The sequence below is a fragment of the Pholis gunnellus genome (genome assembly GCF_910591455.1).
Source record: "Pholis gunnellus genome assembly, chromosome: 14".
NCBI classification, from domain to species: domain Eukaryota; kingdom Metazoa; phylum Chordata; class Actinopteri; order Perciformes; family Pholidae; genus Pholis; species Pholis gunnellus.
The window spans coordinates 22,076,497-22,102,038 of NC_136541.1; the positions used below are offsets into that span (position 1 = coordinate 22,076,497).

The 25,542-nt window shown below is 42.0% G+C and overlaps 1 protein-coding gene across 1 annotated transcript in view; it reads left to right on the forward strand.

The window, feature by feature from the left end:
• The first annotated feature begins 466 nt into the window (after positions 1-466).
• rab2a (RAB2A, member RAS oncogene family) overlaps positions 467-25,542 on the forward strand; it is a 30,702-nt gene continuing 5,626 nt past the window's right edge. The window contains exons 1-7 of the mRNA XM_079172775.1: positions 467-660; positions 10,424-10,495; positions 11,564-11,631; positions 15,105-15,187; positions 18,591-18,683; positions 19,945-20,056; positions 25,323-25,391. Coding sequence (XP_079028901.1) covers positions 615-660; positions 10,424-10,495; positions 11,564-11,631; positions 15,105-15,187; positions 18,591-18,683; positions 19,945-20,056; positions 25,323-25,391 — 543 coding nt within the window. The 5' untranslated portion in view covers positions 467-614. The remainder of the gene's footprint in view (positions 661-10,423; positions 10,496-11,563; positions 11,632-15,104; positions 15,188-18,590; positions 18,684-19,944; positions 20,057-25,322; positions 25,392-25,542) is intronic.

Genomic DNA, 25,542 nt, shown 5'->3' on the forward strand with positions numbered 1-25,542 from the left:
TAGACAGAATAGTTTTTTTGTATTTAAACTGTATTTGCATGAGCTATAATGTAATGGGGGACAACCAAATAGTAGCCTGTGACACAACACATAAAGAGTTGTTGTTGTTTTTTAAATCATGAAAAGAGTGATGACTTTTGTAAATGTTAGCTCTGTCCATCAAATTCAACTTGATGGCTGCATTTGTGTGAGCAATGTAGCCACTAGGGGCTAGACTTGTCTTGTAACAGTTTTTAACAGTTTTATAACAGTTTGTGAGAAGAGCTCCGTCTCTTACAATAAAAGACTTACAAATGTTGACTTAGCCATTGGCTTACGTGTGAAAAGTGTCGCACAACTGACTTCTATTCAATTATTTAACTAAAAAACGGAGTAACCACACCATCAAAAACACATCGTGAGTTTTCCGAGCACACCCTGAATACATCATACTGTAGCGTGGCGAGGGCGGACTGTGTGACGTAGAGCTGAGGCTCTGGCTGTTTATTGTTCCTTCCTCAACACCGACAGAGAAAAACAGGCTAACAAGCTGTCAGCCACCTTCTTCACACGGTTCACACTTGGTTTAACGAAGGTGTAACGCGCGAGACAGCTGACTGCACAAACCAGGGACCATGGCGTATGCGTACCTCTTCAAATACATCATCATCGGAGACACGGGTAAGCCACAGCAAGTGCCAGCTAGACTGCCAGTTAGCATCCAGCTAGCTCTTAGCTATTGGTGTATTTCCGCAGTGTTGGATAGTCCAATGACGTGGTAAAAGCAGAGAGGCAAGGGGTGGGATGACAGCTCCAATTCTTCAACGTTAACATACTTATACAATATAATAAACACCCTGACAGTGACAGGAAATAAGACACAGACACTCTAACACAATATTTTCCTAAACTACTTTCGCGTAGCAGTTGTTGACACAGTTGGGCCTATTGTCCGTTTGCGTCGAGGGTGGGGGTGTTAGCCACACAGCTAGCCTAGCTAGCATTAGCGGTTTCACTAAATATTTTGCCAACAGCTGTCCCAGCGGCATTTAACGGGTCATTCATCTTGTTTCATGGACATGATAATAATGATAATAGTTTATTTTTGTCGTGGACGCATCATTAAATGACACATTTCACAATAGCTTAGCTTCTTGTCACAGAAGGCCAATACGTCAAGCTAAAGCCTATAATATTCCCTAAAATGGCGTAGAGCACTTTCGTTATTTCTGACAAAATATTATCGTTAGCTGTCTGTCCTGATGAGCGGCCTGCACAGTTAGCTCGCAGAATGGCAGCAGGTGCATTGGTGATACTGCTGCATTATAATGATGCTGCCCTGTGTTTAAACACAACAGTCAGGGTTAACTGCAGCTCTCAGGTAGAGGGAGACATGTATGAGGATTATTCATTACAGGAAACGGAACCAAAGACATGAGCTGAATAAACAGTCAAGATCCAAACAGGTTTTTCCACTCAAGATAATTAAGTTTTTATGGAATATTGTTATTCATGCACTTACTTACATTGTTAGTATAGATGTTCATACCAAGACAGTTATTATAGTGGAAGTTATTTAAACACAGTGGGGAAAGATTCATAATGCGCACACGTGTTGACTTATTTTAGATCACTGTGGTGGGCTGGAAGTTTACTACAGTGATGTTGCGAAACCTGTTTTTGCCTGCTGTTGTTGTTTATCTCTAATAGCGAGTGCTGAAGAGAGATGCAGCCTAGCTTGATTACATGCAGGTCTACACCAGAAATACTCTGCACAGTCCCGTTTGCAGTGCACGCATCTAAAGCAGTGTGTTTTTCTAATTTGGTCGAGTGTGGTCAGGCTCTTTTAAGGGATTTCAAAATCCAACATGAGAGGGTACAAATGATCATTGCGACAACAGGTTTCCGTTTCACAGGTATTAGCTTTAAACATCATTTGATATTGTAACCTGGGGGAAAATAATATGAAATGTCTGTTTTGGTAGTTCAGAGCCACCCTAATGTGTAGTATCTAGTGTAGGTGTGTGTGTGTTTACGCTTTGAGATAGTTTTTGCTGCAGAGCTGATGTCTTCAATTGCATTTGATTGTACAGGTGTGCGTGTTATTTTGTGCACCTTCAATAGATACACACTGTAACATTACACCTGCTCCTAAATGTCATTGTGGGTTGCCAGACAATCCCAAAAACTTCTCTCCTGTACTGAAGCCCTTCCACAAAACAACACAAGTTCTTTAAACAGTGCAGACATTGCGTACGTCCACGTTTAGCTCTAACATCATAGGTCCTGTTGTCCCGTTTGATTGGAAAGGAAGGGAAGACAGACTATTTCGTGGACCTTCAGCTGTTTGCTTTCACAAACATATTTGACATAAATGAGTTATGGAACAGCAATGGTAAATGTCCTGGAAAAAAGATTCAGTCTCATAACAGCGAAGAGAAACACTTTTTTTCAAAGCAGTAACAATCTTTGCAATCACATTTCTGAAATAACATTTATTTTTCACGAGCAACAAACAGTCGCTCAGCATATTAAAAGTCAGTCCGGTTCTGTTAAACATTGATCTGCTCAGAGTTAAGTGAGTTGATTATTCCAAATACTACAAGCCACACATTGTAGTCAGTTGTTTTTACGAAGGTTAGAGCTAAGTTGTCACTTAACAAAAAACATCAGTTGGTAAATATATGCTAGAGTAATTGTGATTTTGTTATGTAATCTCTTTTTAGGTTATTTTTGCTTAGTATTTTGAAGCTATAACCAACGATTTACTTTATAATTGACTAAAAAGATTAAAAACATTAGAGTGGGTCATTTTATTCACGATAGTAGCACTTATAGTTTACTAATGATTCACTTAGAAGCAATTGTTTCAGCATGATTGTCATTAATAGATGGAAGGGATTTTCTTGTTAACCTAATAGCCTCTTACCCTTTTAGAGGTGCGACTGCAGAAATGTTAGGAGGATTATCAATTATTTAAAATTGATATCAGTTTACATTTTTATCGTAATTACCCATAATGCGCCTCTACATTTGAATAATACCTGTCAGGTCCTCATCCCGTCTTTTTGCAGGTTGATGGAGATTTACTGGTTGTTACTCCATACAGCCAGGTGTTATCTGACCGTCAGTATCCGAGGCTAGTCGTGGTTCCTACCCGAAATCAGTGTGTGCACGGCAGCAGAGAGTTGGAAATGAAGAGGAAAATTCCACCAATTGACTGATCCAGGTGGTAGATCTGTGATAAGCTTTACCACTGCCCTCCGAGAATGAGGAAGACACCAGTCAGTTAAAGTAGACAAACCTTTTAAAGGTTTGCACAGACAACATTTTGGGGCGGAAGAAAGAACTTGTTGGCTAACACCCTAAGAAAGCAGTGTCTTTGTTTTCAGTGTAGCTTTGTACCCTAAATGTCTGGCATGTATTCAGACTTTCTTTTTCTAAGTCATTGGTTGCACACAGTTTTGTTCCTAGTTGCTGATCCTTATCTAGTTCTTGTAGCTCTTTACCTTTTGAGGTATACCTCGGGTATTTTAGGAGGTCCTTTGACTTAAAAGAGTCTGTGTGACACAGTCTGGAAAGTTCTAATCTATAATATTCGTTTTCACGTCACTGTGTTCTGGTTACTTTAGACATATTCCTTTCAAACAAAAGGAGCCTATAGTGCGGCTATGATTTTTTTTTTAATAGAGACACTGATTCTCAATGTGTCATTGATGCTTTCTGAAATGTGCGAAGTTTGTTAAAAGCAGCACTGACCTGATGCTGCTTAAGACGCTCACCATATGATCGTGCGTCCTCATTTCAAGTCTGTCTGGCGAACTTTGCCCCCCCCCCCCCCCTCTCCTGGCAGCTCTCTACTGTAGGCTGTCTAATAAAACAGGCAGAAATTCCCCAAATAATACTTAAAGAAAATCCAACCCGTTCATGAGCAAGACTTTCCTCTCTGATGACATGATGAGGCAGTGGCCTGCAGCTATAAGAAGTAAGTCGTCATTGATTGAGCTGTCCTGGTCAATAGAAAGTGAAGATGTGAATTGTGTTTGTTTTAGGTCGGGTCTTAGCCAGTGGCCTCCAGCCAGCCTGTCCACAGATCTGGTTGGCAGAAAGACGGACTGACTGAAAGAAAATTCTAGTCTCTGTACATGTTTAAACCTCCAAAACTAGACTCTGGAACACTGCCTGTTGTAGATCTGCAAATTTCCAGACACTACTTTTTTAAAGAGGTCTGACCCCGTTTCAGAGTTTTGTGGTGCATTCAGGATTACTGGTAACTAGCTGAAGGACAGACATTACTCTGAGGGAACTAGATCATTGAGCATTCATTGGGAATTTGTACTTAACATGTAAATGTCGTTGCAATTACAAAACAAATACTCTTCCCTCATTTGAATACTCAACACTAAAGCTTATGCGTCAGAAAACATGAGCGAACTGAAGCCTTTATGAAGATGATCTTGGGTCAGTGGACAGTCTGTGACGAAACATGACATGACGAAACATTTACAGCGGGGACCCTCAGGAATTCTGTACTTACAACATATATTTTGAATGCCTTCGTAGTGTCACCATGATGTGTATGTCAATTCAAATAAAACTACAAATAAAACTAGACCTTGTCCTTAGAATTAAAACCCAAACTGTTACAGTAACTTGAAAAATACATTTAAAGTAGATTTGTTTGAAAGCCTGGTTAAGCATTCCTTGCTTTATTTTGATAATTCATTTTATTTACGTCTACCAAACGAGAGTGTCTTGGAAGCCCTTCTTGGCTTCATTATAGCTTCTGTCCTTGGCACATTGAGGGTCTAGCTATAGCTGTGTGAGTAGTGTATGGGCTGAGCGCACTACACTAGTAAACAGCATCAGGAATCCTAACCTAGTCTTGTGTGGTTCAATGGCTGTCATATGACCTGACTCACACGGATCAACTCTGCTCACAGTATCACAGACAAGGTGGTATTCTGAGATTGAAGATTGTGTTACTGTGCGTTTGAATGGTGTTTCACATTGAGAGAGAGAGAGAGAGAGAGAGAGAGAGAGGAAGAAATGCAACAAGAGTCCCCTGACGGACTTGGACAGGGAACATTGTGATTACATGGCCGACGTCGTCGACCCTCAGACCACTGGAAGCCCCGTATGAACGCATTTTAAGAGTGCAAGTTCAGCTACCACAGGGACGACTCATCAGGCAGATCCAGTATAGTATTTGTAGTACTCCAGTATAGTAGTATAGTATAAACCATGTCACAATACCAGACATGTAGTAGTCGATACAGTACCAGTGAAATTCCATGATTGTCAAAACCCAATTTGATACCACAGTAAAAAACAAACAATAAGCAGTTAGAGCTAGTGTCCCTTATAATATCTATTTTATATCGCTGTTAAAACATCTGTCAAACAACTGTTTATTCAACTTTCTCACCAAAAAATACATTTTACAAGATTACATTTGAACATATCACGATGACGTTATAATATACCTTCGCTCAATACTCTTCATAATCCAACTCAATCGACTCTCACAGGACTGTGCTGCCCACCGGCTGCTAACCGCTAACGTTAACTAGCTGTCCTACAGATTGCAACATGGATTTATTGTTCACAATGTAGCATCAGAGGAACAAAAGGGCTGTGTTATAGTGATTTTACTGTATCCTTTTGGATGTTAAGGTGTGTGCGATACTGTTTAAAAACTAGTACTCTCAGTACTTGGTACAGAAGTGTCGGTTCTCGTGACATCCCTAATGAAGCCACCTCAGTAGGAGCTCCTGTAGGAGGACAGACTTCCTGTCACATTCCTCAGCAGGGATTCAGTGCAGTTGGCCGACCTTGCTCAGCCTCAGGTTACTGCTGTAAGTGAGCAGAGCAGTATCTCAACACTCCATCAGTCTGCAGCACGAGCCACTGATAAATGAAGCAAATGAGGCAAAACCACCTGGAGCACCCGGCCAAAATGAGCCTCTTATTGATGCCTCATTCTATTAATAGGAAAGGCTCCATTGTCATCATTGACTTTCCTGGCTGACAGCCTCGTCTTAAAAGTACAGTACGTGGAAAAATCTATTGTTCTGTATCTGAAATCACCACTAGACACCCCATAGAGAAGCTCAACCCAAATCTGCTTTGATTCTACTGTTAATTGTATTAGTTGTTATATTAATTTTCATTTATTTTTAGCCAGAGTGAAGTATCTCAATACATGTTGGATGGATTGCCGTGAAATTTGGTACAGGTCCCCAAGGCGTCCTGTCCATCAGTACTCGTGTTACTCGCTAATATGCATGCTAACGCGCTAAGCTAAGATGGGGACCTGCTGAACATCAGCATTGTAATATTGTGACTGTTAGCTCAAAGCTCCACTGTGCCTAAATGCATGAGTTCAGGCAAAGCACCGAGTTTAGGCCCACGGGTACTGTAGTTACTCACAAAGAGACGTAAAACCACACTGTGGTCGTGGTCACGCGTGTAAATCATATGTGAAACACCACCTGTGTAGAAAAGCTTGCAGTCTTGTTACCGAGTATAGCTACTAATAATTCAACTTCACCGTCTTTCAAACATAAAAATATGAATCAATCTTTCATCAGCCAACATGTTGAATACAGTAAGTACAACAGAAAGGTTGAATGGATGCCTTCTACCTGGTCAAACTGAAACACTTGTTGCCGTGACAACAGCTAAAGCCAGCTCTCTAGGACTGACGGGCTGCAGTTAAAATATCGACTGTCTGTCCAGGTTTCCTCGTATGAAGAACAGAGCTGTGGTTTCTGTTCAGTTCAGCGTTGCCACGTCCATCTCCTCTTTACGTTTGTCCTGTTCATGCAGAATATTGTTCTGGGTTGTGTTTGCTCTTAAACTCATGTGCTTGTCAAAGCTTTCTCATGGTTGGCATACATATTGTTTTGTTAACTACTGTAGGCCTACCACTTACAGTGTAGTGGAAGGAAGCAGAATGTGCTTATCTCATCTGCCCTGTTGTGCTGAATCAGACCTGTGTTTGCTCAGCCGGAGAAATGAATCCACCTCCCATTCATCCAGTCAAATATCCAGTAACCTGTTCTCTCTAACCAGCCGCTCACTCACCTGGAGGGCCTTCCCACATTCACAACTACCCACGCGTGATAAGAGCTTCTGGCACGGCGAGGCGTTTATTCCCTCATTTGAGAAGCTGTGACATAATAGTTCTCCACTCATTGTGACTGTAGCCACTCTCCCCATTTGAAGGCACAGCAGGTTGTGATTGCTGCCTCAGATGGTTTTCTCCTGCTCTGTACTGCAGGTGTCATGTTGTTACCCCTTAGCTAGAAACGGTGCTGATCATAACACTCACAGAGTGAAGAAAAAAGGGACAACATCTTTTCAACACAAAAGAAAAAAGGGACAACATTAGGGCTGCAACTAACGATTATTTTAATAATCGATTAATCTGTCGATTATTTGTCCGATGAATTGGATAAAAAAACAAAAGCATTAATTTCCAACCCTTTATTCAAAAACAGAACTGACAGTGCAAATTCACAGAGCAAAGAATCTTCAGAAAGTGCACAAACAGGTTGCTCGAACATCCCTGAGCTGTTAAATAATTAAAAAAATAAATGGACTAATATCAGGAGTGGGGTTCAGCGGGTTACCCACGCCTCTCAGTGAAGGGTAGACACACGCCGATCCACTCAGTGTGGCGTGCGTGCAGCCCCGGACATCTAAGGGCATCACAGACCTGTTGTTGCTCAATCTCGTGTGGCTGAACGCCACTTGTCCCTCTAAGAGGCTGGACGCCGACCGCACGGGGCCGCGTAACTAGTTAGCATGCCGGAGTCTCGTTCGTTATCGGAATTAACCAGACAAATCGCTCCACCAACTAAGAAAGGCCATGCACCACCACCCACAGAATGGAGAAAGAGCATCAATCTGTCAATCCTTTCAGTGCCCGGGCCGGGTGAGGTTTCCCCCGGCCGCCCCTCTTAATCACGGCTCCAGTTCAGAGAAAAACCCACAAAATAGAACCGGAGTCCTATTCCATTATTCCTAGCTGCGGTATTCAGGCGACCGGGCCTGCTTTGAACACTCAAACATCTTCACGACTTATTGAGTGGCGTAATAATCGCGCGACACAACGAATCGATAATGAAATTCGTTGCCAACTCTTTTAATAATTATTTTTATCGATTCGTTGTTGCAGCCCTAGACAACATCTAACTTTTAGAGATCCCTGATCACGATACTAATTGCTGATCATTGATGATCCATATTGTCAGATACATATCCCTTTGTTGTTTGATTATAGCAGCTGGTCTTTCTTTATAAAAACTTACAATTCAAATGATAAGGAAATAAAATATTGTAATTTTGTGGATTAAAACAAATCTTGTTTTAATGATGTATTATTAGAGCTAATGCAAACGGCTCATAATTCATCTATAATATCTATCTATGTTGTTGTGAAAACCTCTCCCTCAAACAACAAGTTTTTCACCAAAAAACATTTTACGAGATTACATGTGAATGCATCCTGATAACGTTATAATTTATCTTCTTCCAATACTCGTGTTCACTGAACAGAACCTCCGTTCGTTGACCGTTAGCGGTGCTGCTAACGTTAATGAGCTCTTCCGTCAATTTAAACAAGGATTGGTTGTTCACAATGACATCATCAGAGATCAGAGACTAGAGAAGCATAAATGATGTCCAGAGCTCATATTTTACTAAAGTAATCCACGGTTCACATGCATGCTGAACCGTGGTCCGTTACACCTCTATGTGCTACGCTGGAATGTCTGTTAATTGTATTTTGACTCCTTTAGCTCATTGTAAGCATGTATGAAATGTAAGCTGAATGTCTCCTCTATGATGGCTGTAGAGCAGTGTGTGTGATGGAGGTCACGACGACACAATTATTACACCTCCTCGTGGTCCTTCCCTCCGTCTCTTATCATCAGCATCATCATCACGCAAGGACGCCTGCCTAGCAACGCCCTGCTGCCTGGCGATGGTAACCCTTGGAAACCACGAAGGAGGAAGACCACGTCCCTCTCTGCCACCTCCTTTAACGTCTGTCCACCACCCCCCTCTGGCCTTCTCATCAGCATCCTTCTCTTCTCGCCCCTCCCCCCTCATCCATCCGCTGCCTGTTTACAGCTCGCTCCCTAACCTCAAACCTCCGACGGCTCATCAACCCACGGCTGCAAAATGAGCATCAAACATGATCTATTAGACACTCTTGTCCGTTTCTAAGAAGCTCCATATTAGAATTTGAAGCACTTTTAATATTAAATTGAGGTGAAGATGATTCACCTTTTACAAACAAAAAAAACATCTCTTCACAAATGGACATTGAAAAGTTCTTTCTTAAGTTGTCGATCCTTAAGATGTCAGTCCTGGTTGATTTAGAATTTCTATTTGAGTGAAAACAAAGGACTTGTGCTCAGAGTTTAGCAGTATGGAGTTTTGGGCTACGGCCGAATTTCCATACTAATGTCATTTATTTTGTGGGCGTTGTTGCCACTTTGGTGTGTAAGCAATGGAGAAAAACTCTAATACATATTACATTTTCCATGAACGTCGCCACGTTCTTACCGTAATGGCTGTAATAAACACGTACCTCAAAACAACTTGGGTTCTAGTTTAGCCTTCTACAGAGTGGAGGTCGGAATCTTCCATCACCGTAACCGAAAGCTGCAATACGTTGAGTATATTGGATATATGGCCGAAGCTGCGCTTTGCTGTTGGTGCCAGTAGCAAGGATTATAACAGCGTGCTGTTTCACCTTTGGTGATCAGGCCATGTATACTGACAGTGAAAATGTTTTATAGGTGTTCACTGTAGACCTTCTCTTCAGACACTTCCTAAACAGGTTGCAGTGCACCAAACCTGTTTAGTGTGTTTCTAATGCTTCCAGTGTTTGTTTTTCAAGCATGTGTCAAAGAAGTAACAGCTCACTGTTTGTGTAACCGATGGCTTCAGAGAATCTGTTGACATAAAACGTCTCTGCACCAATACTGCATGAAGCTATTAGAAGTCATATGTGGAGGCGTGTTAATAATGAGCCCACACACACAGCCGCTGCTAGTTCGCTAACAGCTGGCTCAGGCTAACTGAAGCCATGTTGGAGAAATGGTGTGTAATGGGTCAATGACTCCGATATTCCCATGTTTAATGTTTATGAGTTAAACGTGTAAGACATGAATTATTGTTGTACATCTGTAACTTCCTACAGAGCGCTGTTGCATTCCGACAGCAGAGCGTCTCTGCGCTGTGTGGGAGTTCACATTGGTTCCATAATGATGTTAGTGGCCTGTGTGGTATTTTATTCTCAGCACATGTGACGCCGTTGGAAATGGAATAATTGTGTGTTCATGCCTGTTTATCTGAGACTATATAATCACTGTTCCAGCTCTTTTTAATTGTGTGTGTGTGTGTGTGTGTGTGTGTGTGTTTACAGGTGTGGGGAAGTCATGTCTATTACTACAGTTCACAGACAAGAGGTTTCAGCCAGTTCACGATCTCACTATCGGTAAGAGCGCCTGTCCTGTACTCACATCATCACTACATATGCATTCATTAAATGCATAAAATGTCATCAGCATTCACTAATTAAACTCATGCTTATTGTTGGACAGCAGCACAAAATCTTTCAAAGTAATTAGCTGTGGTGGGTTGTTCATGTTCAACCTTTAAGTTACTGGATCACTTGTGTCGCAGTTAATGTGCTTTCAGATCAGCAAAGTCAATTACAGTAAACCCCTTTTATTAATCATGATTGTATTCTCAATCATGGGAAATGATATTTGAGTTTTGTTAAGATAGACTTATAATTCTGAATGTAGAGAAAGCACAAGATATATGAAATCAGTCAGGCCAGGAGGAGGAGTGTAATGTTAATACCGTCAGTAACCTGCAGCCAGGATAGCCTCGTCTCATGCTGGGAGGATATAGATACACTACTGTGAGATTTCCAACTCATTTTAGCTGCTTTCAGCTGTCGTATAGTATTACTGTAATAGAAATGACAGTTTGGCCCTTCTGGTGAGTCAGTGGTAACATACAACACAACAGTATCTCTGTCCAGACAACTCATCTGTGTGGTCCATGTATAATGGATGAATAAGCAGGAAAACATGTGACCACACCCGCTTATACATGCTGCATGATGCAGCAGTCTACAGCCCAACCAAAATACTAGTATAGGCCAATATAATCACATGACTTTTGCTTTATCACAGCTTGTATGTCACTTTTGGTATCTATGGTAACCAACAATGTGTAGTAGAGACATGAGGTCATTTTGTGGGAGGGAGGGTGTGGAAAATTGTGTGATAGATCAGAAGACCAAAAGGAGTTCAAACAGAGGTCTGTCCACTCCCATGTTTGTTTTTACATACCCAATATAAGGTGAGTGAAACAGGTGGAATGTTGTGTATTACTACTTTACAAAGAGACTCCTTTTTGTGCTGGTTCTGTCTGTTATGAGGTTCCTGTCTGAACTAGTAATGCTCATAATCAGTTTTTGTTTTAGATGAGCTCTTTATGTGAGAAAATGAATAAACATGAAAGGTGTGTGTGTGTGTGTGTGTGTGTCCAGGTGTGGAGTTCGGCGCGAGGATGATCACTATAGATGGCAAACAGATCAAACTGCAGATCTGGGATACGGTAATATATCTATTTGTTTGTTTTTTAAAGGAGGCTCTCCTCATTGTGTCAGCAGATTCATGACTCTGTAGAGACCTGAACACACATTTAATGAGCTAAATGCAAGGCTGTAAATACGCAGCTTTAAATGTAACCTGTGATTCTGTAACTGGAAATAATCTGAAAAAGTCTCCAGAAAGCTGATTTTTCTAAGAATCTTTCTAGAATTTTAATATACATATTTGAGTATGGTTACATGCCCTAAATCAGGGGTGGCCAACCAGTCAGAGACCAAGAGCCACATTTTTTACTGTGTTACCGCAAAGAGCCACATCATACACATGGGCACACATGAACATCACCCTATCCCTTCCTCACACACACACATACCTTTGCTCAGCCAGATTTATTGTAAATGTCACACACCAACATGATAATGACAGAAATGGACTCCTAAGACCACAGGCCAGTCATTTTCAACAATGAACATTGTGTGCACTGTCTCACACAGACAAACTCAGTTCAACCAAGTCCACAAACAAAAATATAATAATTTACAATAGTGTTTTTCTTTTACTATGCATGTTACTTAGTGGGACTTCTGGCATTCCTTGCCTTGAACAATCCTCTTCAAATCTGGCTTGTATTCCGTTGTTGCCACTCGAAGCAATTCTTTCACATGGGTGTCAGTCAGAACAGATCGATGCTTTGATTTCACGTGTTTCAGGGTAGAAAACACAGACTCGCAGACGTATGTTGACCCAAACATTGACAGTATCTTAAGCGCAGCCCGTTTGACATTGGGGTATTTTTTCATTGGCACACCTTTTCCAGAACTCAATGGTCCCGTCCCTTAAAGCAGGTTTGAGTTGGTCCTCCTCACAAAGATCGATCATCTCTAACTCAGCCGCAGCCTCATCTGTGACTAGCGGGGCTTTCAAACAGTCCGTCTCGGCGTTAAATGGGTCGACGAGGAACGTAATCTGTGGCCGCACATGCGCGTTTGACGAAAATACCGTATTTAACTCAAGCGAAGCGAACACGCACATTAAAAAAACACAAATACAAACTTTGATATGAACGTAAGAGCCGCATGAAACCGGGCAAAGAGCCGCATGCGGCTCGGGAGCCGCGGGTTGGCCACCCCTGCCCTAAATGATGTAGAATGAGTTTGTGTTAGGTAAGTAAAAACAATATATCTGGAGCTCTGTTAGATGATAAGACGGCTTACTCATAAAAGTTGTACTCACTTTGGCAACATCTTTCATGTGGTGTTCATGCTGTTACAGACAGTTTCAGCTTCACTTAAATCCCTCAAAACTAATGAAAAACAATCATGCAATTTTATAGTTGAAGAGAGAAATAATAGAAGTGCAATGGTTTCTATTTTTTCTGAATGAACGTATCATCCATCCGTAGAGGTACTGCCATAACGTTGGTAATCATATTAAGGCCGTAAACACACCTAATTCCTCAAGACAGCTGTGGATGTGATGTTTTGACCGTGTCTGTGTACTCTGGCTTCCTGTCCATGCAGTTAACCAGTAGACCAGCAGGTGGAGGTAGAGCTCCATGGACCATTGAGGAGGCCCACAGCAGTGATGTCAGTCCTGCTGCTCAAAACTTTTCTATCCTACCAGCTAGTTAATCGCCTTCACCTGGTTGTCCAGGTGTCATGTAGTCCGTGATTAGATCATCTCCATGTGACAACCAGCAGGGCTCACTGATGCTTGCCAGTAAGGCAGCCAGTTTCCCTTAATTTAGCTTATGACCTGACACTAACTGGTTCCTTTAAAAGAAAAGAAAAGGAAAATGTGAAATACCAGAGTGAGTTCTGAAAATGATGTCACTTCACTGTAATGCAGCCTGCAACCAGGAAAAGACGACACTTATGCCGTATAATGACCATAGACTGTATATGAGAAGTGGACATAGTCATCGTGATATCACACATCGGTTTGTGGACTGATATGAAGCCTAGAGTCCGGCGATTTGGCCGGTGCCATGTTTTTTTATGCAACCGATGAACAGGAAGTGACCATATTTGAAGTGTAGAGACACCGTATACGTCTCTGGTAGAGACCTGTCAATCACTGTGTAGCCCCGCCTTAAAGCATTCTCTGCTTTATGGTCTGTTTGACTCTAAATGGACCATAATCTACTAAATGAACATCATACTGTATTGAAGAAGACTTGAAACTAGAGATTGAGACCATAAACTCGTGTGTGTGTGTGTGTGTGTGTGTGTGTGTGTGTGTGTGTGTGTGTGTGTGTGTGTGTGTGTGTGTGTGTGTGTGTGTGTGTGTGTGTGTGTGTGTGTGTGTGTGTGTGTGTGTGTGTGTGTGTGTGTGTGTGTGTGTGTGTGTGTGTGTGCGCGCGTGCGTGCGTGCGTGCACACAGGCATGTAGAGCAGATGGCAGACAGACACAGCGTTCCTTCTCCTTCACCCTTATTTATCATTTATTCACTAATAGCATTACCGACTGGTTGGCCACTCCCTGACTGACTGGTGGCCGTCTAACTGGCTATTTGGTTCACTACCCGTCCTCTGGCTGACTGGTTGAGCTAGTTACCGGTGTTTAGTCTTAACTAACTGGCTCAGCGACCGGGTGACTAGTTCTCTGACTCGGGGAGCAACCAGGCTGAGGTCCTGGGTGACAAACTGGCAGCCTGGTGCTCTGATTGCTAAGTGATTCACTGACTGGTTGTGTTTCTGACTGACTGACTGTCTGGTTTTTCAGATGAGGTCAGAGCAGCGCTGCAGCTGCTAGCATAGAGCGGCGTTTTGTTTTCTACCCTGGCCCGGGCGAAACACAGACAACATTGTTACTATACATGGGATGGAGACAGAGGATGAATGGGGGGGTGTAAGTACGCTAGATGGTGAAAGGGATGATGGAAAGAGTGGAGGCCCGGCGATTCATGGCGAAAGAATGAGAAGATGAGTGATGCAAGGAAGAGACAGAGGAGGTGAGACAATGAGGGTTGATAATGGAAAGGGAGAGTGGGGGAACAAGGTGACCTGGCGGGGGGGTGTCATGTGGATTAAACCTGTAGCAAATGCTACAGGTTTAATCCACATGACACCGCAGCCGATGTGGCCTTCCATGTTGTTCGTAAATAAGGAAGCTGGGAAGTTATACACGCGAGCAGAGAGAAAGAAAGGGATTGTGACGACGTAAGAGACGGAGAGAGAAAGAGAGAAGTCCATTGTATCCAGTTACAGGGTCTGCTCTGTCTTGTCCTCTCTCCAGCTCACGGAAAACCTGGAGCCGGACACTGCTAGAGAATCAGGGCTGGCACAGGACATGTCTGGGACTAGACTACATAAACAGGACTGGTAGATAAGCAGGAGTGGTGGGAGGAGGACCTGTAGGACGGACAGATGAGGCCTGACTCTTTTAGAAAAGCAAGAGGACCAGCAGTTGTCTGTGGTCATTTTAATTATTCAGATTTCAATTTCTGTTTATTAATATATGTATGTGTTTCTGCAGGCTGGTCAGGAGTCGTTCCGGTCCATCACCAGGTCTTACTACAGAGGCGCAGCAGGAGCTCTGCTAGTCTATGACATCACAAGGTAACAAATGCCAATCAGAAGGAACCTCAGCACTCAGCCAAGCTGCATTCAGGAACATTGTGAACTTGGATGAGAAACAATGACAAGAACTTGAAAAATTCAAAATAGCCCTAGTTCAACCTGTCCTATCACAAGCATCCTTTCCTCACCATGGAAAGTTGCCAAATATTGTAGATTAGCATGATGTTTTAGAGTTTTTAGACATCAACATATAGCTGCAACAAAGAAAAAGTAAAGTAGAAGCATAAATGCTAACACCAACATGCTAACAAGCTGGTGTTGAGCAGGTTTATCGTTTACCATGTTCAACATCTTACTATAGCATGTTAGCGTGCTAACCCTTGCTAATTACAACTCAACTTGAAGTTAACTGAGGTTAAGGGGAATGTCATCCGTTTTGCAGGTATTTGATCATAAAGCCAAAGTGTTGTACAACAACAAGACCTGATTATGGAGCTAGATGAAAAGTTCAGAATCACCAGATTGATTACCATTGATCCTGACAGGCGTGAATGTGTGAACCCAGTTTTTATGGCAATCCATCCCATAGCCTGAGAGTAAAAGTTCAGAAGATCATCATTGTCTGGTAACCATGAACGTCTGAACCAAACGTTGTACCCATCCATTAAGGACATTTCAACCCGTGTTGGATGCATTTACACGCAGCTCTTTGAAGATTGGATAGCTATCTGATGAATTGTGTATTAGCTGCTTCTCTTTTCAAACCCCAAGTCAGTCTTTCCATCAATTCAACGCTACAGTCTAGAGCAAAATATATTGACGACTACTGGCCAGATTGACATGAAATTTGTTATTGATCTTCATGGTCCCCAGAGGTTCATTCCTAATGATCGCCACGACCCTGTGACCTTTTTGTCCAGCACAACCATCAGGTCAAAATCTCCCCTCCACCAGCTTTCTCTATGTAAAAAAACAGATTGGCTTGATGTCGATTATTATTCTTTAAATTTTTTGTGGATATTCATGTTCCCCAGAAGTACAATCTAGAACTGTCACCTAACACTCAATTTGGTCAACTCATCTATTAGTTGATTCGATCGATCTGCTATAATTTCTCACACAAATGCACCACTTTAATGTTTGTGTTTACCAGAGACTTCTTCTTGGAAATGAGTCATTCAGCACGAAAAAAGCATAAAAAAACGACTAATCGTTCAAAGAAATCTTAAGTCGACTAATCGACAAAGAGGGTGCAGCCCGAGTACAATCCTGCGGCGTTTAGCTGTATGGGGTCAGATCAGTCTCAATAATCGCAAATGCACACAGATAGACTCACAAATGCAAACAGAAAGATTCACAAATGCGCACAGAACAATTCACAAATATATTCGATTTACAAATGCACACAGAAGGATTTACAAATATATTCGATTTACAAATGCACGCAGAACAATTCACAAATACATTCCAATGCACAAATAAATAAATTACGATTTATATAAATGTAAAAAAAAAAATCACAAATATATTTCTGCATTTGTATGTATTTGTGTGTGGATTTGTATGTATTTGTGTGTGGATTTGTATGTATTTGTGTGTGGATCGCACTGCATTCATTTGCAAATCGCTTCACATTCGTGTATGGATTTTTGAGACTGTTCTGCCTTCGCTGGATTCACAAATGCGTTTTTTTCAACATAGACCTGTCTGTAGCCAATCAGATGTCAGCCTCATTTTCAACCAATCACATGAGCGCAGCTTCATACATATTCATACATATTGTAGCCGTCTGTGTTCACCCAGAGCTCTACGATACCTCATATCAGTAGAGACCGGACCAAACTATGTGTGTGTAAACCATATGGTACAAACAATGAGGCCACTAGGCTGCTAGCGTAATGCTGCGGTTCACACCAAACACGATTCGCGCCGCGTTAATCGCACCGCCGTTCTCGCCGGGGGACTATTTGTGTTCATTCGCGTGAATCGGTGAATCGCGCTGGACACGCCGGTGAGGGAGCGCGGCATAGTCCGGAGGAGCTCCGTGGATTTCATCGAACTGTATTCACTGTGTCTAGCAAGCCACACGTCGGCTGTTTACCACAGCTGTATGAACACAACATAAACTGATTTGGCTATGATTTAACGGCAATAAACCAACAAAAAGGAACTCCGAAATAACATTTATACACATAGTTTGGTCCGGTCTCTACTGATATGAGGAATACAGAATACAGTTCGATGAAATCCACGGAGCTCCTCCGGACTATGTTATGAACCAGACATGACGGCGTTTGGTTCCCCGTGATATCTGGGACTTCCACAACACATACTAAGCAGAAATAGAGGTTATTTTTTCCACAGTTGACGGCGGACAGTTGAACGGCTATCAGGGCGATAAGCCGCGCTCCCTCACCGGCGTGTCCAGCGCGATTCACCGATTCACGTGAATGAACACAAATAGTCCCCCGGCGAGAACGGCGGTGCGATTAACGCGGCGCGAATCGTGTTTGGTGTGAACCGCAGCATTACGCTAGCAGCCTAGTGGCCTTATTGTTTGTACCATATGGTTTACACACACATAGTTTGGTCCGGTCTCTACTGATATGAGGTATCGTAGAGCTCTGGGTGAACACAGACGGCTACAATATGTATGAATATGTATGAAGCTGCGCTCATGTGATTGGTTGAAAATGAGGCTGACATCTGATTGGCTACAGACAGGTCTATGTTGAAAAAAACGCATTTGTGAATCCAGCGAAGGCAGAACAGTCTCAAAAATCCATACACGAATGTGAAGCGATTTGCAAATGAATGCAGTGCAATCCACACACAAATACATACAAATCCACACACAAATACATACAAATCCACACACAAATACATACAAATGCAGAAATATATTTGTGATTTTTTTTTTTTACATTTATATAAATCGTAATTTATTTATTTGTGCATTGGAATGTATTTGTGAATTGTTCTGCGTGCATTTGTAAATCGAATATATTTGTAAATCCTTCTGTGTGCATTTGTAAATCGAATATATTTGTGAATTGTTCTGTGCGCATTTGTGAATCTTTCTGTTTGCATTTGTGAGTCTATCTGTGTGCATTTGCGATTATTGAGACTGATCTGACCCCATATAGCTGTGACCTAGTTAGCAGACTCACTCACTGCTTTGGAGTTGATTTTGTGTAGTAAATAGTTTATAATATTGTGGGGCACAGTGGATATTACAACCTTTAGGAGCCACTAGAGGGACTGTAGACATGATGCCTCAGGCTTGAGGACAGTAAACTAGAACAAGAGGAAGTGGCAAGAACACCATTCACCACACAAGGGAGAGTAAAATCTGATATCAATGTGTTCTGTAAAGCGCCTTCATGATTGGTAGGCGCTTCATCTCTGATGGTTTCTGTTTTATCTGTGCTCCTTTCAACAGAAGGGACACCTTCAACCACTTGACGACCTGGTTAGAGGACGCTCGCCAACATTCCAACTCCAATATGGTCATCATGCTCATTGGCAACAAGAGGTGAGATCCATCACACAGTGACGGTCCTCCACAGGGCCATCAGCTGTGTGCCGGGTTTAAAAGGGTTGTGCTGTTTTACAATGGTTTGTTTAACTCGTCCTAACTTTACACTGTAGCTTGTGTTCATGTGTTCAAATGAAGTTAAATAATATCTCTAGTCAGATTTAAATGAGGAACTCAGTGTGGCTGAAATGCCCGCCAGCACCTGTGCAACAAATACATCAAAACGTGCTGGCTGATCGGGAATTGTGTGCTATGACTTTTCTCAGTGATTCTTAAAAATGAAAATCGTGAAAACCTGCGAGAAATTTTCTGTCTGTCCCACGCACTCGTCTTAAGACCCGTGGTGACCAAAGCTATGGAATGCTCTGCCTGCACCCCGACGGTTTGCTGAGTCTGTGACTGTTTAGAAATCAGCTCAACACACACCTGTTAAGACTGGCGTTTGGGTCAAATTCATGCTCCAGGTCTTCTTTTTTAATCTATGTTTATATTGTGTATTTTCTGTTTATTGTGCCTTCTTAAATACCTTTCATGTTTTAAAAACTGTTCTTGTAAATGAGTTGCCCTTGTATGGTCACATTGTGTTATTTATGTTTTCTTCTTTGAAATACCGCTCCTGTTAAGCACTTTGTGACTTCTGTCTGTGAAAAGCTATAAAAATACATTTTACTTACTTACTTGCACACAATATTTTGGCATGAAGAGAGCGAAAAAACCCACTCAACTTTGGGCCCATATTGACTCACCATACTTTAATGTAGAAAACTGATTTAGAGTTTGAAAGGGTTTGATAGCTCGCACAGTTTTCATGAGATCCCAGTTTAAGTTTCAGATTCTATAATGGGTGTGTATTGGACGATATGTTCAGACTTAGGGTAGAGAGGACCGTGAAAGATATTCTCTAATTTTTCCAAACTCTCATTCCCACAATTTTCACTCTTCATCAACCATTTTAGGTCAAAACGTAGGAAGCGTTGTGCTGGTCGCAGACATACCCCACCATACATGCAAAACAACAATGCCGGAGTCATCTTTGGCTGCTCTTATCACTGATGTGTCATCATGAACACATCTTGGTTTAATTCAGGAGAGAAAACTCGTCATTTATGTCACAGAATTTCAGTGATCCTGACTCGAGTTCGCTTCCTCCTCGCTGTTCAGAGGGTGTACTAATGTACTAGCTTACGATTGTTTTCCTTTTGGCTGACCATGAAAATACGTTATGTCATCGTATTAACGTGTCTGTGTGTGTTTTTAGTGACCTGGAGTCGAGGAGAGAGGTGAAGAAAGAGGAGGGTGAGGCGTTTGCCAGAGAACACGGCCTCATATTCATGGAGACCTCAGCCAAGACTGCCTCTAATGTCGAGGAGGTAATATTACACACATACACAGTATGTGTAAGATATACACAGATATACTTTTATTTAGGCTACATTTGGAAAGGGACAACTGGTGGGACGCTCTATAGACGAGTGGTCCACTGATGAGGGTTTGCTGATGGCCGATATAAAATGCTGATATCATGTTCTTTTTTGCATCCGATAAATTACATCAATCAAATGATAATAATAACAAATGAGACACAACATTGCTGACTTTATTCTCTGCATTGTCTGTTTGCTTAAGTGGATCTGCACTTTGTCTGCAGCGCACTTATAATTCTCATCATTATGACCTATTATTATTATTATTATTATTATTATTATTGCTAGCCCTATAGGGAAAAAGACACAAGATGACACATATAAATCTCTTCTCGTAAGACGGATCTACACCAGGATTTCACACACATTATGTGCCGTTATACAGTTATTAGTGCTGCATGTTGACTTGTGTGCAGTTGGTTCTCTTATTTGGAACACAATGCAAGCATAAACTTCACTGGAGACCATATCTTTGAATATGTCGGAATGTGTAAATCGCCAAGCCTTTATCGGGCTGCAATGATGATTCGTCACAAGCACATTGTTGAACAGCATCATGGGTAACGGGGTACCAGCTGTGTTACAAATCACATTTAGTCCAATTTGTGTCCTCAACCTCTGATATGATGCAATGTGACTTATTGCATATTTACAGTATACATTATCAAGAGTTAACCATTCTAATGACAAATGTAGATTAGATTCTACACCAGTGTACATGAGCAAAATAAGGTTGTTTTTGTTGTTATTTAGTGGTAATAGTAATTTACTGTTTGTAGCCGTCAATGTAGTATTAAAAAGACGCGGTCAAGCTGTTTTATTCAAATAGCATTCATTTTCTTTACATTCAAATGCATATAGTAATACACAATAATATAATAAAGAACAAGAAAATGCAACAATAGGAAGGAAAAAAAACCTCACACCCACTTAAAGAAAGTGAATACAACACATCCATGTAGAACCACACACACAGTGGCTAACCATAAGCCTGTGACAGATCTCAGGTAGCCTAAAGCACCCTCGCCACGCTGGAGCCAAAGACCTTATTCACGTCACGAAGCCACGCCCCTGGGTGGTGGTGTGTGTAATGAATGCGTGGCGTTGTTCCTCGGGGAACCCTTTCTCACTTATCCAATCACATAAATAATCCCATCCGACGCCAGCCGGGGCACTGCAGAGAGTACGCATGTGTGTGTTTGTTTACATCGATTATTTTTCTCCCTACCCCTCGCTATGATTGGCCTATATCATGCTACACACACACACACACACACACACACACACACACACACACACACACACACACACACACACACACACACACACACACACACACCACTGTTGAGTGGAGCTCTCTCCGGGGTTAAGATGAGGGGGAGGGGTGTGTGTGTGTGTGTGTGTGTGTGTGGTATGATTAATTTGTCTCATTAGTGTCTTCTGAATCCTCCCGATACTGCTCCTCTCCTCCCTTCCCTTCATCTCTCCTCACTCCATCCCTCCTTATCCCTCGACGTCCATCATTTGCTCTTTACCTCCCTCCCATTCTCCATCCACATCCTCCTCCCCCCTTCCTCCAGCGTGTCTTCCTCCTCCGCGTCCTCCTGCCCCTCTTCCATTCATTTCTTCCTCCCCTCCTCCTCTTCCCTCTTCTCCATCATCTCCCTTTCTCTCTCTCAGCAGTATATCAACCAGTTATAGTTCATACATATTCATAACCTGCGCCCCGCCTCCCCCTCAGCGACACCCAGCAGCCAATCGGTGGGCCGGGTTTGTCGTCAGGGTCTGTGGGTGGACACCGGGCCGATGGATGCTCCTTAGAGAGAGGTTCCTGTAAGCATCCTCTCATCTCCCCCTCCTTTCTTCTTTCCTTACATCCTCCCTTCCTCGAGACCCTTTCCCTCAGCCTCTGCTCATTTCTGTCCTTGTGTCTTTATTTCTCCTTTTTCTTTTACCTCCTCTGTTTTCTCCTCTATTTTTTCACTTCTCTCCTTTTTTTGCTGAAATGTTTCTCTTTTCAGCTTTCTACTTGTAACTATTCCTCTAGTCCTGGGATGGACAAACTAAACTGAAATGACCCGCATTGAATTAAAAAAAATAAACTAGAATATGGTTTGATCATATTCCTAATAAATGTCACTGTATGTACACTTCACATCCTAGTTAAAACACTAGTCAAGATGTCGACTGAGTTAGTTATACTTACGTTTACATTGGCATCTTAATCTTTGAAGTGGCCTCAGACCATGAACAGAAACCCTTTTTTGTTTTAATTTGACTTACTTACAGTTTTACACATAACATCATAATATTTTAAGCATTTAGGCTATGCACTGTATTATAGTTCAAAAGTATTGAATTCATTTCATTTAGATTGCAGCAGGTACAGAAATGCTTTTTGTACTCTGTGGGAACACCACTAAACATCTGTAATGGTGAACTATATTATTCTATATATGGCCCACAATCAAAAAATCTCTCCTGTCTCTAAATATTCTCTCTCCTTCTCCATGTTCTCTCCTCAGTTTTCTGTTTCCTTTTTTATTTTTCTCCCCCGTCGAACAGTCCACACACATCTAAGTCTCATAGAGAAGGAGGTGTGGGGAGCCGTGAAGGAACCGGGGACACGGAGATATGTTGAAGGATGGAAGGAAGGAAGACAGGAGTGAACAGGACAGAGTGCACCAGTGAGCACCCTTGGGCTCCTCTGTCTATTTTCAGACTCTGTGTCAGATTAGAAGTTCAGGACATATTTTCAGGTCTTTAATGACTCTGCTGAAGACGCACACTTCTTCCCGGCCTGACAAAGTTGCAGTGGGTAGTGGTGTTCCGTTGTTCCTCCGTAGAACACACAAGAAGTTTATCCGAGCTGCTCTCCACTTTGGGCCCCTGAGACACTTACAGACTTGTCCCCTGAGACAAATGCAGCAATATCACAGTTACAGGCGAGTGGCTCAGGGAGCTTAATTCCACTGTATTCTAACGTCTTTTTGATCCTCGCCGTGTGTGTGTGTGTGTGTGTGTGTGTGTGTGTGTGTGTGTGTGTGTGTGTGTGTGTGTGTGTGTGTGTGTGTGTGTGTGTGTGTGTGTGTGTGTGTGTGTGTGTGTGTGTGTGTGTGTGTGTGTGTGTGTGTGTGTGTGTGTGTGTGTGTGTGTGGGGGGGGCTCAGATCTTCTTCTTGTAGCAGCTGTCGACAAGAAGAAGCAAATGTGCAGCTTCTATCACGCTTGTGAAAGTGTTCAGAGAGGAGGTTTACTTTTTAAAACAGTCCACATCTTGATCTCTTTAAGTCCCAACCAAACTGCTTTTAGAGCGTCTTCCTTCATGAAACAACAACAGACCAACGCGTTGAGCAGCAGGTTGTCCTTCTGGGGGACAGAAGTCAGCAATGGTTTTATTTCATATGATTTTAACTTCCTACAGCTGCTACACAACAAGTGACGGCCTGATTTACAATCAAAATATAAAATACAAATATTTAGCTCTCAATTTTTCTAAATTAATTTATGAAATAATACAGATATCGTTTAACGTTTTATGAAATGCACTTGTTAGAGCTGGACAGATAAGTCGGCCTGGTATCGTTCTAAATAAGTAACAATACATCGTAGTAAACTTAATTAGAAAACAGTGTCACCATTACAGAGTTTTTCCACAAGTTGGGTTTTACTCTGTGAAATGTCCACATCAGGATGTAAGAAAAAAACCTCATAAGGAATTGTTTTTTTTCTTTTTATAAAATGTACTATTGGTCAAAATATCGTCATTAGATTTCTAAAACTCTGAACCTCCATTCACTATCTGCCTCACAACTCCAGAACGGGTCAGGCCTTCTGGTGTTGTGGAGCTTTTTCCTCCTGAAACATCGGCTCAGTTCCTCTGTGCAGTGAGTCTGCTCACCTGTGGTTCCCCAAGAGATGGTTCCAGCTCACAACTCGACTTTAAAGACACAACGTGTTCATTTGTGAGCTTTACGTGTTTCCACCCAGAAGTTCCAGGTCATTTTAGTACCAGGATTACTTTTTCAAGGAAGGAAAAGGTTCCTTCAGCCCGTTGTGTAAAGACCTGACTACTAACCAATGAAAACGGGACATGAGACGAGGGCTGCTGCTGGTCGCTGGGTAAGCACTCGGTTCAGTGTGTCTGCTCTGTTCGATTACAAAACAGAATATACCTGGGTTTTTATTTCACTGCTGCATAGTATTTACTGCTGCACGTCTGACGAGATGAATGAAATCCAGAGAGAGAGCGTCTGTCTCCACACTGAATCATCTGAGTGTTTGACGCTTATTTATTTATTTGCACTTAAGAACGTAAATGCAGTGAAACAATTTTTTTTTTTTTTAAACGAGCCGGTAAAGCCGACAGCAAAGCTTAATTTTACTTTTATTGTTATCGAACAAAGATATTTCCTCTCCCCTCGTCCTAAAATGGTCCTGAATCGATACTAAAGTACTTCCTTTTTTTATGAATGAAGTGACGGTCATCCCTGAAAACCCCACCCTAAAAGTTCTTGTACTTTCAGAGAGTACAAATAAATGTCCCGGAACTTAATTTAGACCCAAGGTCGAAACACAAAAGGTACAGTCCCTAGTGAATGTTTTTGTGGTCGGATAAGGAGCTTTGTAAAGGGCCGAGCTAGCAGTTTCCCTCTGCTTCCAGTCTTTATGCTAAGCTAAGCTAACTACGCGCTGTCTCCAGCTCTATTCTGAACGCAGACCTGAGATTCACACCGTTCTTCTCATTTCCCTCTCAGAACAATGGAGTTCTTATAAAAAGTTGGAACTAATTCTTTAAGAGCCGTCATGATTTGGCTCCTTTTAGAAATATTAGCTTACCTTTATGTGTGTTTTAGCCCGTTTTTACAAAACATTACATATACTTGTTGTGTTTTTTAAATAATTTGTCTGCGTCTCATGAGCCTCCCAGTAGGTGTCTCTTTACTTAATGCGATGACTGGTGCTCGTCTTTATTTGTCAGTTACATTGTGGCCTCCAGGTGCTGCTGGGAAGCTTGGACATCCTAAACTTAATCGTGACGTCCGCGTTTGTTTGTCTCAACTCTGAAACGTGGAATGTCTGAGCCTCTCGCCAGCATTTAACACACATACATGGAATATTTGACAAATCAAAGTTTTAGTTGTGGACATCCACGTATAACTTGAATCTCCTCCTCTCCCTCTGTCCTTTCTCACTTCCTGTCTCTATCTCAGGCCTTCATCAACACAGCCAAGGAGATCTATGAGAAGATCCAGGAGGGAGTGTTTGATATCAACAATGAGGTGAGACGCACTTTTTTTTCTCCCTTCCTCCTCAAGCCTCTCCTTTCTTTTTTTTTAAGGCTGTCACCTCCTCTCCTCCAGTCTTTGTTCTCCTCTTTCTCCTCTGTGTAGTTTTCCAGCAGTGTGTGTGGTTTGCCACGCTCCCTCTCTC